The 17,624-nt window shown below is 35.6% G+C and overlaps 1 protein-coding gene across 16 annotated transcripts in view; it reads right to left on the minus strand.

The window, feature by feature from the left end:
• Positions 1–17,624, minus strand: part of POL{LAMBDA} (DNA polymerase lambda (POLL)) — a 74,355-nt gene that overhangs the window by 9,773 nt on the left and 46,958 nt on the right. For 13 of the 16 annotated variants that reach the window (XR_016042950.1, XR_016042952.1, XR_016042951.1 and 10 more), the window contains 4 exons: positions 9,567–9,655; positions 6,303–6,393; positions 3,579–3,659; positions 689–756 (listed from right to left, as the gene is read on the minus strand). Coding sequence is in view for 5 of the 16 variants with exons in the window: in XM_088849906.1 (XP_088706032.1) it covers positions 689–756; positions 3,579–3,659; positions 6,303–6,393; positions 9,567–9,655 (329 nt within the window). In the remaining 11 variants the exon portion in view is untranslated. Of the gene's footprint in view, positions 1–688; positions 757–3,578; positions 3,660–6,302; positions 6,394–9,566; positions 9,656–16,077; positions 16,147–17,624 lie in introns of all 16 variants that reach the window. The other 3 variants (XR_002279876.2, XR_016042955.1, XR_016042956.1) reach the window with 2 other exon arrangements.

Genomic DNA, 17,624 nt, shown 5'->3' on the forward strand with positions numbered 1-17,624 from the left:
AATGAACTTTCATAAAAGAATACATGGTATTTTCTCATGAGTTGGCTGCATTTTCTATTTAAACAAAACATATAAGAAAGAAGTATGCAACATCGAACTAGTTCTAATGATTATCATCAAGGAAGGCCATCCTGGAAGTGAAGACGAGTGACCAAATGTAGGAAAATGTAGGAAAATGTAGGAAATTTCTGAATGTGGCAAGTGGGGAACTTGATGTCCACGATATTGTATTTAAGTGGGAATATGAATCTCTATTGTTATGACCACTGACTTGGGGACGTAAAATGAAGCTCCTACCAATCCTGATTTAAGAAACCACCAAAGACTGCTAGGACTTAAAAACCTTGAGTTTCGACCAAATAAGGTGAAAATAAAAGAGTTGCAATAGAAGTTACAAATGGAAACCTATTTACAGCTCCAAATTCTTATATATATATATTATAAACTCTGCATGCATATGAAGATACAAATTTTCCAATAAACTGTTGCATAACTCTTCCCACAAACCCTAGAACTGGAGTAAACTGATTTTCCCATAACAAGATTTCAAATGAGCAATATCTGCATATGGAATAGTAAAATTGAAAAAGCAAAATGAGAACTCAAAGAAAAGATAAGTCAGGGCAATATGGTTGATGAATATAAAACAATAATATATCTACTAAATATACAAAGAATCAGCACTTACCGCCGATTTAGGACATCATTGCCAGTCCAAGCGATCAATCCAAAAGCATATATATCCCTTGGGTATACCTGTATGTCATGCCACTCTAGTAATTGAAAGAAATATGCACTCTTATGCCATTCTGTAGTTAGATAGCAAAGTTCATGCCACAAGAATCCCAATTTTACTTTCATCATATTCTAGATTAGCATAAAATTAATAGAACATTGGAGGAAAAACTTTATCCCAACGTCCTTGCAATGAATAAACTACTTAGTACAATGAATAAACACCAAATTTCTCCCAAGATCTTTGCAAGTTACTGACATGATACTGAATACGAAAAACTATGCTATACATAATTTCAGTATTTAACACATGCGAGCAACATACAAGTGTGCACATTCTAAAGGAAAGAAAGCAATCTGGAGAAGGTTGTGACAAGTAATGATTTCTCCTCCATAAAGTTAAACAATTATTTGAGCTGAAGCATTCAGTATCGACATTGCAACACCATTCCCTTTAAAGAGGGTATGCAAGTCTAGTCCACCAGGAGATTGGGATCACCGCTACGACAAAAAGGCATAAAACATGGTTACATGACCTGGCGAGTCTTCAAGAAACTCATCAAGTGACTGAGCTAAGGACTGAATAAGTGGAACGTGAAAAACTCATTCAACAACTAGCATGGGATTGTACTTGCCATTTTTTATTTGTTACCTGAATAACTGCAGGTCTTTCAAAACTTATGATTGGGTTTGCTCGTAGACTAATTTTCATGGAAATTGCATCATTTTTTCAGCTCTTTTGATCAAGCTTGCCATTAAAAACTAGCATACAAGGAGTTATACTGGATATCGAAAAAAAATCCATGATAATTTTAGCAATTTATTATGGGGTTTATTCATTAGATTGTTCTGTGGAAAATGGGATTAATGGTTGAAAATCAGATAACAAGGATTCGTACTTGTTGATAGGAATAAAACAAAGGATTCAACACCTCATTTTGCTTTCCTTAGTTTTAGAAACACTTAGTTTAATCATTTGCGGGTTTTCCAAAACTAATGGACTCTATGAGATAACTAGCTACACCTATTTTGTCGATTTTTTTCTTATCTATGTAATTTTGTCCACATTTTTCCCAATTGTTCCAAGCTTCAATCAAAATTTTTCTCAAGTATTTTCCAATTTTTAAAGAGTCATTCCAAATAGGAAATAATATTGAAAATAAATAAAAACTAATGGGAAGACTTACTGGAAGATGCCTGGAGCTACCCTATCAAAACTTAGCACACCCTGCACTCGATTCCCTGACCAATGGCGCACTTTTACTCCTTAAGGTGCTGCTGAAAATTCTAAGATATGAAAGCTTTATAGGCAATACTTCTTTCTCTAGGATTTTAGAAAGCTCAAAAATAAACTAGGGTTTATAAAAACCGTATTGGAACAAATTAGGGCTGAATATGTGAGTTGATCTCTCTTGGCTAGGCTTCTCTCTTCTTTTCTTCAAAAATAGAGCAAACCCTTTATCTAGGGCTTCTTCTAAAAAACAAGGCCACCCTATAAGACAAAAAATAAAGGAGAGAGAGAGAGGCGGCGTGCCTCTCTTTGGTTAAGAGAGAGCGAGGTGAGAGAAAAGGTGGAGAGAAAGTGGTGTAATGGAGAGAGAGAGATTGTGGGCGTGCTTCTTTTTGGTTAAGAGAGAGCGGTGAGAAAAGGTCGAGAGAAAGTGGCGTAATGGAGAGAGAGATCTTGGGCGTGAGAGGAAGAGAGAGATCTTGTCTTGAGAGAGAGAGAGAAAAGATCTTGTCATGAGTTGAAAAGAGTTCAAACTTGATCCTTTTATAGAAGGAAATCTAACAGAAACCTATCTTCTACTTTGAATAGGATTCCTTATCCTTATCTAATTTCTAGCTAAACCTTTTAGGATAATATGTTTCTTTGAATTCTTATGAATTTTGTAGAGCCATCAAAGCTCGGTTTGTTAGCTATCTGTGAATTTCGAATCAATCAATCAATTTTTTAGAGAAATCTTTGTGTGCTTTATAGTACGATTTTGCATCATTATTGTTCTTTAGCCACAAGGTTTTGCCAGTGAAGGCTTAACCTGATGTAACATGACTAACAAATCACAAGGCTGTTCCTGATCATGGTTTTGGCCCTTGTGATAGGCACCAACAGAAGTAAAAGCCGCACTCTATTACAACGCATGATAGCCATGGAGCTCAAATGTTCTAATATAGTCTCAGTAAATGTTATGATATTGTCCTCAGAGCTTCTGGACAATAATTATTATGACAATAGCGACTTCAATTAGTGCCAGATATACTACAAAAATTACAAGCAGCATAGTTCCAATGCTCATCCTCTCCCATAAGTTTGAACTAACAATAATGTCATAAAATGCAGAGAGCAGATTCCACCCCCAAAAACCATATTTAGACTATGCCTCCACTACATCAACCGTACTTGAACTGTTAGATAACCATAATCGATGATAACAGTGATGTTATCATCTCTATTCCAGAACCTTACATGATACCCCAGCTTCATACGGCTCCTCGATAAATATACAATACTTAAAAAAAAAAGAAGGAAATGTATATAATGCTGTTAGTTTTGTGCTCATAAAGATTACAATTCTTTAATATTGACTGATCAATTTACTCAAGGTTGAAGTTATCCCAGATCCTAAAGTTCAAAATAAAAGAACCCAATTGTAGCTCAATGTTTTTCATACAAATATTATTTTGGCAATGTCAAATATCAATAAAAAAAATGATTCAGCATATTATTTAGGCAATATCAAATATCAAAAAAATGATTGATTTTTGACAACGTCAAATATCAAAAAAACGATTCAGCATACAAATATTATTTTGGCAAAGTCAAATATCAAACATATGATTACCTTCAAATCAATACGGTGGCGCTGCTCCTGCCCTGGATATGTGCAAAGGCCAAAATATGTGTCAACACCAGAATCAGTTCCCTGCTTGTTTTGCATTCATATTACAATAGTGTAAGATGATTGATTAGTTAATTTCAAATACTATTGTATTCGAGAACATAAAAGCGCATTGGGTTTTTTTGTTTAAACAAATTTTCTGGGCATCATTATAAACTATAGACAACTACAAACAGTGGCATATCAACTTTTAACCAAAAAATTCTCTAGCCATCAGAAAGAATCATAAACAATAACTTAGTGTACAATGAGGTTTTGCAAAAAATTTCACCAGAATACAAAGCAGTAAATCAAATCATAATATTTTCTTAAGTCACAATTCCAAAGAGAAACTACTCAATGTCTCATCTTACATAACTTGGTGATGCATGAAAGAAAGGTGGGAAATTGAATCTACCTTTTCCAGAACCTTAAACAAGTAAAATCAACAATAATGTAAAAAGAACATGGTTGTAAATCAGGTCAAGAGAAGAAATTTCTACTTTCATAAAATAAAATTCCATCGAAATAACATAAAATTTTCACCAGATTACAAAGCTGTAAATCAAGTCATAATATTTTCTGGAGTCAAAATTCAATAGAGATAAGCACTCTATATCCCATCTTGCATAACTTGGTGATGCACGAAGGAAAGGTGGGAAATTGAATCTACTGTTTTCCTGAAACTTAAACAAGTAAAATCAGCAATAATGGAAAAAGAACATGATTGTAAATCAAGCCAAGAGAAGAATTTTCTTCTTTCATAAAATAAAATTCATTCCAAATAACATAAACCTCCCAAAATTTGACATCTAACATTTTATAAGCCTGTGAAACCCTAAAATTAACTTAAGACCAAGTAAATATTTAAGACTTTAAAATACCCCTAAACAATACGAAAATTCTAGAAATACCCTTGTGAACAGCAACATGTGAACAGTACCCGAGAATAGTAAATAAAAAAAAAAAATACAAAAAAAACAAGAATCCGTAGAAAACTTAAAAACCCTAAAAATAAATCCTAAAACAAAAATTAAAATATACATCTGTCTTTTTTTGAAATTGTTAACACAAATATACATCTCTTGAAATTAAGCAAAAAATAAAAATTAGAATAATTTTGTCCCACATCATTCTTCCCTGGTAGAAGAAAACTAGTTCTCAAGTTTTGAAGTGCGCTAAGATGAATTCAGCATCAAAACTACCTTCTTCAACCTTCTTCTTGGTTGGCTAGTGATTATTCGTGGCAATAAGAAATCCTTTAGAAAACGATCTCCATATGATTGAGGAATCAATGGTAAATTTAGTATGGCTATCTTGAACTCTCATTGAAAATCATGAATGATACTCCAAATTCAATTTTTTGGTCTTTAGAGGCTTTTTAGACATTTATTTCATTACTCTCTGAATCTAGGTGATGGAGGGCAAAATTATTCTTATTTTTTATTTTTATTCAATTTCAAATGATATATATTATAGTTTTAGTTTTGGATTTACTTCTAGTGCTTTTTAGCTTTTTAGGGATTCCAGGGTTTTTATATATTTTTTACTTCATGAGTACTATTCACAAGTATTGTTCATGAGTATTGTTCATGGTACTGTCTATAGGGGTAAAATTATCGTTACGAATTTTAAATTTAATAGGCAATACAATGATTTTTTAGCCGAAGATGATCTCGAGTACAAGCCCTTTCACTATCGCACTGCGTGGGGAGTCGAGTGATGAGGATAGTGACAGAAAATCAGGCTGAAAATCCGTTACAAATTTGGAAAAAAGGATGCAAAATGCAGTAAAGATTAGACAAAGAAACTAGGAAGCTTTCCATAAGGGGATCAAGACTTGGATTGAATTTGCCAAATGCTTGCCAAACAAAAATAATAACAGGTGATAGAGTAAAGAAAGAAACTAAATGGGTGTTGGCCTACTGATATAATAGGCCAATATGGTGAACAGTACAAAAGTAGAAAAATCCAAATAAAAATCTGCTGCACAGAGAAATTACAGGTCAAAAAGAAATTATCAAAACCAGCAAAACAAGCTGGTTAGACCGGCCACATTGGTCAATGGATGATTTTGACTGGTTCTTTGATATTTTCCTATTTTGATAACTTGACTTGACCGGCCAAGGAGGGCCAGTTCGCAGTTCAATCGGCTAGACAGGCTGGTCTAGCCTGGTCATGATAACACTGGTAGGAAGTCTTCAAAATACAACAACCCAGTAAAATTGTTGAAATAGATGATTGCCTAAATCTTTCATAAATAAGTCAAAGTCCAAGGAATGAAGAGAGAATTTGATGGTGCACTCATTTGCATTATACCTATGGGATCTACGATAATACAAACTTGTTAATAGAAAATAACGGAGAAATTTAGTGAATTGCAACAATAAATTCATCAAATTAAATGCAATAGCAATGTCAGATTGCTTCAAGGTGGATATAATATTAAAGTCAAAAAACCAATGCTAACGGCAAGATGTCAGGTATATCAAGAGGTAATATTTTGTTAACGAAATAACCATGATAAAAAAATTCACAAAAGATGAATATACAGCAGTTGCTACTTAACTGATACAACAATGTCCATGCCAAGTACATTAAACTACAGATGTTGCCTCTCAAACAAGTCAGGACACCTAAAATGATGCAAATCACATGTTGAATGTCTTAAATAAACTTTTGCTTTACCTCTGTGCTATGAGTGCTGAAGACTAAATCTTCTCTTAAGAACTGCATATCCTTCAAATGTTTCACGAAGCGTGACAAGAAACCTTTATGGCTGGGGATATAATAAAGAGTAAGTTGACGAAGGCCATAAAAAATGGAAGCCAAAGGAAACTGCGTAAAGTACTACAGCTACTAAACAGTCCAAGAAATTATATCTATACATATATATGGGAAACGTTTATATAAAGCCGAGGCTCTAAACAATCAAATTTGACCCTACCTCAAAATTTCATTAGAAGAGGTTGTTTTGATGCCCAAATATCTTCAAATTGATCATATCGACATCAAGATGCATGGACAAGAGAAAAAAATGGATTGCAAGTTTTGGAATAGTGCATTTTGTAACGCATTTTTGGACCGTCAATATTCAAGATTTCGAAGTTTTCATAGATACGTCGATCGATACTATTTTTGAAGCTTCAAATTTTATAAATAAATATGAAACTATATTTTAAGGTTATCACAAATATTTCCAATATTAAAACCACATCTCTCCGCACTATTTGAAGGTAGGCTCTAATTTGATTGTTTATAGCCTAGGCTCTATACAAACCGCACCCTATATATATATATATATATATATATATATATATATATATATATATATATAGGAAAAAGTTTATATAATGTTGCAACATTAAAATGTAGAATTAAGGATGCACCTCAAAAATCTATCGGAAAGAGTTGTTTTAATGTTGAAAAACCATCTAATTGATTATCTCGACATCAAGATGTATGAATGTTAAAAAAAAAAAAAGATTTTGAGTTTCAAAAATAGTGCATCTTGTAACACCTTATCTAGATCGTCCATTTTCAAGATTTTCATATATTTATAGATCTACTTGATTTTAACTATTTTTAGAATTAAAAATTTTATAATTAGATATAAAAATAGATATTCAGATAATCCTGAGAGTTTTTTACACTAAAATTACTTGCTATAATATATATATATATATATATATAAGAAGGATTGAAGCACGGTTTTGTTTTTGTTGAAAGTAGAGATGATGGCATCTCCCATGAATACACATTAGCCCACAGAATGGTGGTTTAGGTGTTGAAAATTACAACAATATGTACCAAGTTCAAATTGTATTGATGAACTACCGAAAACAATAAAATTATTTACAGGAAAATTAAGAAAGCAATAATGAAACCCAAATAAATGACTTATTCAAAAAATGAAAAAAATAATTAAAAAAGGTTATCAAATGTTCAAGACAATCGATGAACAAAAGAAAAAAGAAAAATAGAAGTTTTGAGGCTACAAATCAACCCTAATCAATCAAATAAGGACCTGGAAGGAGGATTGCCGGAACCCAAGAATGTCTTGTTCGAACAACAAATAAGAAGGCCTCTAAAAGACTTCGAAATATATTAGAAAATCCAGAAATTCCCACATAAATCCCAGATAGAAGTAGAAATTCAAGGTGCTACCTAAAATGAGGCTGATAAGAAGCAAAACATATTATGTACCTGCCACACAAATGGTCCAGGACACCAAGTGGTGAATGGAATGTCACATAGATAGGGAAAAAAGCCTTTCCACTGCTGATTTGGTACTCAAGTTAGCATAAAATCACTTTGACAAGAATCAAGCTTGCACCCAAGCAAGATGACATGCAAGCCCTTCTATAAAACCAAAAGAACCGAGAGGCTGCTTAGGTCACACATCCTAGCGTTTTTCAACCATTTAACATCCAAGCAAGATTTAATTGCGTTTTTCATCACCCTTTTGCATGACCAGTCACATCACCACATTATTGATATTTGTGTCTGCCTCACCCACCAGAAGTCTGGGGCATTCAACAAATACGATGTCTGCAAGAATTGTCCAGAATCACTAGGGCCTAAGATTACGATCCTTAGGAATTATCTAGTAGATAAGTATGTGTAGGATATCTTTACATACTTTTTGAAGTAGCATGGAGTCCACACTCCTCAGAGAATGGAGTCACAGGAAAATAAAACCATAATCCACTAAAAAGGGCAAGAACTGCAAAGGTTGTTCCATCATCTCACATTAGCTCCTTGAGAGAGGCCAATGTGACAAAAGTGTATTTCCATAACATAGTCCATTCAAGTAACCCAACATTAGTAAAGTTGTATAACGGTATACATGTACAAGTGTCCAACTCAAAAGTCTGCATTTTGTTTGGCAAATTACTTGTTCCGTTTGTCCAACTTCAAGGAATGGGAAAGCTGATCATCAGGACCCTATATATTATGATGAGGCAAGCAACCAAGCATTGTAAAATTTATTGTTTCAAAAAAAAAGTCCTTCATGTCAAGAAAGCGTTTTGGTCCAAATGAATTTTCAAGGGCAACGGAAGCGGATACTTGAGACAAGCATAATGCTAGTTTGATCCTCGAAGAGTACATGTAAGCGTGATGCATCAATTATGAGAGACCTCTCCACTTTCTCATTGTCTTCTTTCCATCTTCTCGTGGATACTAGTAATAATTTGGGTTCAGTTATTCCAAATGGATGTACATCTTTCCAGTGTCAGCTCCCAAAGTAGCCAGGAAAGAAAATAAAACATCAGACACAAGAATCAACTCCATGTTTGGAGCAAACCTTTGCTTAGTGTAAACTTAACATATATAACAAAGTTTGGGGAATCCAAAGGTGTGTGTATTTGTGTGTGTATGTGTACTGTCATTTGAAAACAACAACCTTAGCTTCGACTTGCCAATGTCCTGAGCCTGTGTCAACCACCTAATTGGCCAATCCGGGGGTTTGAATTGGTTCTCTCTGGGTAAAATAGACAGAGTTTAGGTGTTTACATACAGACTTGGCACCCCCCCAGGTCCAAGTTAGAAAGGGGAGTCCAAGACCAAGTCACCAATTTCTCAAACACTGGTTTATAGCATGTGCCATTTGCGAGTATTTGCAATGCCACTACGTAAACACATGAGTGTAGTTGCGAACTCTCAAAATTTATTAAGTTGTTTATGATTCACTACCATTTTCCATTCTACTCATTATCGCTCTAGAGAAGTTTCTATATCAAGTTTTACACATGGATGGTTGCCTCAGTCATCATCAGACAGAGATGGCCAATCCAAGTAATTATAACTCCACTCAACATGCTACAAAAATCAGTTCTTAAATAATGTTTATGTAGTCGTAGTCAAGGAACTATCAGTTTACTCGTTGTTTAATTCTTAAGCAAACTACCACACGACATTAGAAATAAGATCTTTTCTCTTGAAGCATACCTTTCACCATCAGGGTGTGTTACAACAACATCTAAATCCCCACAAGATGATTTTCCACGTCGAAATGATCCTCCACAAATAATAACGACCTGCCAAACAACCAAAAAAAAAAGATTCCAACAAGAGAAAAAAAAGAACACATCAATAATTACATTGTTATTAACATAAAAAACACAATAACAAGCCAATACTACTATCAATGCTATCAATGTGCAACATCCTTGAGAAAGAAACAATTGCCATAAAAGAGGATGTCAGTCCAACAAACTTCGAATACGACCCATATCTATGTCAGCAAGTTCTTAAAGGAGTACAAAATTACTCTTATTTTTTATTTTTATTCAATTTCAAAGGGTGTATATTATAGTTTTAGTTTTAGGAGTTATGTCTAGGGGTGTTTAGTTTTTTAGAAATTCTAGGGGTTTTTTAGGAATTCTAGGGTTTTCTATAGAATAGACTTAAGTGGGTTGGCCATGTGTGGCGCCGACCAAGTACAACACCTGTTAAGAGGTGCGAGTTAGTTCAAGTGAAAGGATTGAAAAGGACAAGGGGTAAGCCCAAAAGAACGTGGTTGGAAGTAGTTCGAAAAGATATGAGGACTTCTAGCCTTTAATAGAGAAGAATGGAAAACTCAGATTCACATAACCGATCCCAATTAATTGGGAAAACGCTAAAATGATGATGATGATGAGTGCGCACTATAGTGTGGGGTATCTTTGTCCTCTTTATAAACTCTAAGACATTAGGTTTCACTAAATTTCTTATAAGGGATTTTTGTAATATGTATCAATATCATCTATTATAATAAAATATTAAGAAGTGCTTGGAGTTTAGGCCTACCCTAAGGGAATTAGGTCTCCTCCACACACCTCTCTCTCTCTCTCTCTCTCTCTCTCGTCTCATTTCTTTTCTTCTTCTATTTTCTTCATCCTCTTGTGATTTGTTGATTATTAACAAGATACAATACCCCTCCCTTGAAAATAGCAGTACTAAATAGGGGTATCTTTGGCCCAAATGCTGCAAGCAGAGTTTCTTAAGTTGACATAGGGCTAACTGCTACATGCGTGCCCGTCTCTTACGTAAATCATGCTAGAGGTTATTGTTCCTAAATTTTAGAGGTGGTTCAATCCTCCACGATCAAGAATTAAAAAACAAATGATTTTGAGTTCATAAAGGCTAAATATCATTGTGCCATGAAAAGGACAGCATGCATTCACTTATAAGCTCAGTGAACATTATTTTGGTTATGGAAGATCAGAATATAAGCATTTTGAAATTGGCAAAATGAAAGAAAGCACCAAATGCTCATGAATTTGTGAGACAAACTACTACAATACACACCCAATCAGTATGACAAAGTGGTTAAGGGAGACATTCAAATAAACATATTGTTAAGTTTGAAGAAGAGAGGGAAAGAACATTCAAGCACAATGCTTGGGTGAAAAATATGGATTTGGATCTCATTGTTTAAATTATGGGGCAACGTACCACATATATACATATGTATTTAGGTGGGGGTTACACCAGAGGTCAGTATGCGATTAGATTTACAACTACTAAGGAATTCAAATAGAATAGGAGGATACAATACAAAGGACCTTAGCCAATTTTGGTAAAGATTTGAGCTTTCACAATATAGATTCTCCTTTGTCAACTATGGTAAATATTGAGTTTTCAAGAATGTGAGGATTCTTGGTCAATGTGCCTTATCACATGCCCCACTATAGAAGGTTGAATTAATAGCAGCACGGCCCATGAGGTTTCCTAAATTACGACATGGGGCCATAATTTTCAGTACACTCCCCCTCAAGCTAGAGCATAGATACCATCGATGCCCAAAGTGCGTGAAGTGTCTTTCAGTCAAACAAAATTAGAAGCCTTGGTATATCTGCCAATTGATACTTGGAGCGAACAAATGGAGTACCAATTTCTTTTGAAGCGACATTTTCTCCTATGAAGTGACAGTCGGCCTCAATGCGCTTGGATGTGGGACCATTGGACATTTCATCCCATTCAATAGTCTAGTTTTTTGGATGTGGGACATTTCATCCCATTCTATTTTTTACCTAGGAATAAATGGTCTAATTATATTTTTTATTTTTATAACATGGTGGTCTTTAACATAAATTTAGAAAATATTATTTTTAAAATACGGTTCATACAATGAGGCCATTTGAAATCTCTCTCTCTTTACACTATCAATATCTTCCACTAAATTTATTCTAGAAACTTAAAAAATTAGATTTTTGAAAAATTTAAGTGTTATTTCGAAAATTGGTACGCATTCTAATAATTTCTACATTGATAACCAAATCTTGTATTTTATTTATTAATTTATTTGCATTATAAATTATGTAATGTATTATTTTTTCTTACATTTGTCAATAATTTATTTGAAATTAGATGATATTATAAGACAGTTCATCCATGATAATTCTACGATTCTTCTTTTGTATGATGTAAATGTAATGGTCAACATAATTTCAAACAGGGAAAGAACATCTCAATATTCACATATTGATGAGAAAAAATGAAAGTTAATAATGTAGTAACCCCATTTTTTATTGGTTTCCTAAAAAACAACATTTATAATGATTTTTAATAATTGTTTTGGATTTTTGTTATTGCCGAATCCGATTTATTCCGCCAATTCCGGATCCGAACCGCCAATTCACCGATCCATATGGGTTTTTGGTGTACTCAATCAGGGGCACCGATCCGGTTTTTAAACCACTGATGCAAAGTAATAGGAGCTGAGACACTAACGCCCATCTCTTGAAGAAGAGAAGAAAACCCAATTATTTCACATGTAATACTTGTCAATGCTCGATGCTTGGCTTCTGCTGAATATTGGGCTACAACATTGTTTCTTATTCTTCAAGGTGACTAATTACCACCCACTGTTAGAAAGTAGCCATTGGTAGATCGTGATCAATAGAGCACCCAACCCAATATGCATCACAAAAACCTTTTATATCAAGTTAACCAAGAAGTAGGCCATTCTTTGAAGCAGATTTTAAATATTGTCAATGCAATAAACAACCTCTAGGAGATCAAGAGTACACTTTGAGACAAAAAAACTCCTTGTTTAGACCATACCACCTCTACTCCAAAGAAGTATTTCAATGGACCAAGACCATCATCATCATCAAAGCCTTTTCCCAACAAATTGGCGTCGACTACACGAATCCTGATTCGCCATTCTGCTCTATTAAGGGTCATACCCTCAGTGACATCAATGGACCAAGACCCTTATGTCATAAACACTCCCTAAGGAATCTTTAACCTGTTATATTTCCTAACTATTATTTCATATGAGTGCACCTTGCACATACATTTTCAGTATTGTGGTAAAACAAGAATCTCTTTTAACACATATGGAGTGATCTGAGACACTCCTCTGAAACCCAATCGGACATATTGCCAAACTAAATATTTTGAACCAAGCCCAATACGGCTGTTTAGCGGACGTTAACCAGCGATCTTCCCTTTCTCTCCCTAAGGATAAAACCTAGGTGGTTATACCATATACACTTCCACTTTCAAATCTCCATTGAGAAGGCATTCTTCAAACCTTAATGGAGTAACCAGTTTTTGTTAGTTGCAATGGATAAAAGCACTTGCACTAATTTCAATTTTACCATACAAGCAAAAGTCACCTTGTAGTCAACCTCATATAACTGCAAAAAACCATTTACCACCAAACAAGCCTTATATCTCTCAATCGAACCATCTGCTTTCTGTTGTAAGGTGTACACCACATACATCCCACCACATGTTGTCCTTTCTAGCCAATCAAATATATCGCAAGTTCATTGCATCTCTAAGGCAATCATTTCCTCAATCATGGCTGCTTTCCATAGTGAATGAGCCAGTGCATCTACAACTTTAATGGGAAAAGGGATAGAAGAAGTAAAGCAAATATATGCATGAAAAGCGGGTGAAGTGAAGCACAGGAAACAGACTTATTGATTGGATGAGAATTACGAGTCCCTTTCCTTTTCCTACAACAAGAAGTAAATCAAGCATGGTGAATATTGAATGTCTCAGCAAATGTCTCAAGGAAGACAAAGCGGGTATGATCTCAAAGAAGGTAACATCTTTTGAGACATATTTCCTCTTATCCATCGGACAGCAACACTAGTATCCATTCTGAGAGGTTGAGTATACTAGGAGCACACATCAAGTAAATTGGGATCCTAACTTATTTCTAGCTGGCCCAGGGTAATGCACAACATGGACACAACCAAAGGTTATTAGTTGAAGAGAACAATAGAAGAGCATGGTCGAAGAGTTTGAAAGGGCAAGCACCATGAAGAACATGTCTAGGCATCCTATAGATTACAAAGGCAGTAACAAGAACTGCTTCATCCCAATATGTCAAAAGAACCTCAATTCCTTTTACGATTGCTCTTACAACTTCTAACCAATGTCTAGCTTCCGTTATGCCACATCATTTTGTTGTGATGTGGAAGAATACGATGTTTGAGTTTCGTTATGACGTTCAAGAAAATAATTCTTTAATCCATAGTGTAAATACTCTTGTGCATTATCAGAACGGAAAAATTAAATTTGGGTCTCCAACTTGGTTTGAAGCACTCTCTGAAATATTGCAACTATTGAGGGTGCTTTAGCACTACATATGTTACAACAGAACCAAATAAAACAAGAGTAGCCACCTACCAATGTGATAAAATCCGATATCCAAATACAAAAGTAACCGAGCATGCCCCTAAACATCAGAATGAACAAAGTGGAATGGTTTAGAGCTTTCATTTTCACATGATGGAAATGAGGTTATACAACATTTAGACAATTGATCTCACATTGTAACTAGGGTGCCAATGGACAGGGCTGGGCCCCTAGCGGGCTAGTTTCGGGCTCCGGGCCACCATGTAAGCATAGTAATATGGGCACAGGCCAGGCTGTTAACGGGCCGGCCCAGAAAAAGGCCCGTTTGCCCCCATACGGGCCTTAAAACCCACCTCAAGTCATGGCCCGGCCCTAATAAATCTCGGCCCGACCCTGTTAGTATATTTGTTTGTTTTTTTTTTGTCACTCTTCAATTTTTTTAAAAAAAATTCACTTCAAAAATTTCTTTTCTATAACAAGAAAAAAAATAAAAAACTCTACTCTCCCCTCTCTCTCTCTCTCTCTCAAATCTCAATTTACCTTTAACCAAAAAATGAAATCTCTCTCTAAACCCTAACCCAAAAAAAAAACCTAACTATGGCCGCTCTCTCTCCCTCTCGGCTCTCTGCTGTGTCACAGAGCCTCTCTCCCTCTGTAAACCCTCTCTCTCTCTCGCTCTCTCTCTCTCTCTCTCATTTTGTCACAAAGGCCTCGCTCTCTCACAAAGCCCCCCCTCTCTCTCTGGCCTCACTCACATAGCCCTCTCTCCCATAAAGCTCTCTCTCTCTCTTTAGAAGCAGATCGACCACCTCTCTCTCTCTGAAATTGGATTACCAACAGATCGACAGCTAGTATAAAACCAGATACCAGGCCCCCCAACCTAGAGAGAAAAAGAAAAGGCTTAGAGAGAAAAGACGAGAGAGGAGAGCGAGAGACTAGAGAACGAGAGCTCTCAGGGAATGCTGCAAAACGATGCTCGACCGCCGCTTTGATTCCTCCAAAGCAAAGGTTTTCGCAAAAAGAAGGGCGATGATGGTCGGAACTATCATCGCAAGCACGTTGAAGATGGGTGAGTCCCCAAAACCCTAATCTTTCTCCCTCTCCAAAAAATCCACTTGAAAAACCCCATCCTCTCTTCTTCCAAAAATCCAGAAAACCTTAATCACTCTCCCTCCAAAAACCTAGAAAACCCTAATCATTCTCCAAACAAACTATGTCAAAAGAAAAAAAACCTTACCTCTCTTCTTCCAAATACCCACCTCAGAAAGAGCCCTCTCTCTAAACCCATCTCAAACAAACCCCAACCTCTCTCCCATCCAAAAACCCAACTCAACAAACATAAACCAAATCTTTGTATCTCTCTATAAGCAGATCGACCAACTCTTTCTATTATTTTTTTATTTAAAGGGGTTTTAAATTTGTGAAAAATTAATTAGCATTTTTTTATAAGAAAAGTCAGAAGGAAGAGAAAAAAAAAAAAATTGGGTCGGGCTTGGATTGGGCCGGGCCAAGCCCAATAGGCCTAACTGGCCTTTCAACTTATTTTCCTTTAAGAAATGTTAAACCACTCCCCCTAAAAAAAAAAAGAAAAAGCCGTGCTAGGCCCAGTGGGCCTTCACGGTCCAGGCTAGGGCCCCTTTGTACTGTTTTCAGGCCGGGCCCGGTTTCTATGTGAATTTTTGGGCCTTACCATTCCGGGCCTTAGGCAAGGCCGACCCGGGCCTGGCCCGTCGGCAGCCCTAATTGTAACTGAGAAACAACAAATGGAAAATTTCACAATAATGTTAAGGATTTCATAGACATGTGGCCTAATCAGGTGTGCCACAAGAGTACTAGCTCTAGACTTCTAGACAAAAATTTGAGAGCAGTAGAAGTGTACCCCATGTTGAACAACTGCAACCCATTGTCTTCATGATCACTACCAATCATCTTCCCTCGTTTTCATGTCCTCAAAAACACATTGTGAGGGATAGAATCTAGCATGGCAGTTTAGTTGTTTCGTCTAGCTGCTAACAAAGAGAATATTGGAAAGCAAAGAAGCACATGTATTATAGAGGTAAGTACAATGATGATGAAAGATTACATGTTTTGCTCCTAGAGGCACTGGCCATGGATCAATCAACGAGCTTTTCACTAGAAATAGGAGAAAAGGAAAACAAATCAACTTTCATATCGACATATGATCAATAGCCCCTGAAGCATTGATCCAAGATGCAGAAGAAGTGGATTGGGTGGGAGATATATAATTTGCAGATGCAAAGTACCTACCCATACTACTGGTGTCACAGAGTTGAGTGAGACCTTGAAAGTAGCCAAATTGTGTTGTAAAAAACTTTTATGGCCCTGTTCTCTCCTTCTGTAGTGAATATTATGACCTCACACAGCTATTAAGGAAACCACAAGGCCCATGCTGCTATTAAAGAAACCTCCTATGATGGATCATGTGATGACAAGGCAAATTGACCAAGAATCCTCACATTCATGAAAACTCAATTTGTACCAAAGTTCGCTATGGAGAATCCTCACATTCATGGAAACTCAATTTGTACCAAACTTGGCGGTGGAGAATATGCACATTCTTGGAAACTCAATCTGTACCAAAGTTGACTAAGGTCATCTCCTATATTTCAACTCCTTAATAGCTATAAACTATGTTCATGCTGACCTATATCATAAACCCCAAGTGGACACATGATTATATATAGTGCATATTGCCCCATGATTTAAACAATAAGATATACATCCATTATTTTATCCAATTGTTGTGCTTGAATGTTCTTTTCCTCTCTTCTTCCTCAAACTTAACATGGTATCGAAGGGACCCTAGAACCAAGATTTTACTTTCTTCTTCAGCATGAAGCTGTGATGTATCAGTGTTGATGCCTAATATTCACCACACTTATGACAGATAGCTTTGAAAATAACAGCTCTGAAAAACGAAAAATAACCTATTAATATAAGTTCCCAACTTTAGGGAAGGAAGTTTGAAAGATCAACAACCTTTACAAGGACCATCCAAACAATACAAATTAATCTTAGCAAACTTACACAAGAAAAATATTAAATGGAATGCTTACATTACTGCAAATTCCACGGCAACAAACTTTATTTTTCCAAAACCCACACAACAAGCATGAGATTATTCAAAACAGTTTAATTCAAGTAAGAGCAATAAAAGGTCTTTAAACCAAAATCAAAATTGCTAAATAAACCGATTGTTAATGCGAATGAGTGAGAACTAGGGCAAAGCTTGCTAATTTGATAATATTAACCTCTGTCCTAATCCTTGGTATACATGCTCAATCTCTAGTTTACAAACTAAAAAAAAAAAAGAAATACAACATCCATAAAGGATGTTCCTAAAACCTCTATGTTGAAATTATAAATTGAGCCAGCCACATTTCTGTTCCAAGTAAGATCCAATCT

The sequence above is a fragment of the Amborella trichopoda genome, chromosome 10 (assembly GCF_054954075.1).
Source record: "Amborella trichopoda isolate Santa Cruz 75 chromosome 10, AtrichopodaSantaCruz75HAP2 v2.0, whole genome shotgun sequence".
Taxonomy (NCBI): domain Eukaryota; kingdom Viridiplantae; phylum Streptophyta; class Magnoliopsida; order Amborellales; family Amborellaceae; genus Amborella; species Amborella trichopoda.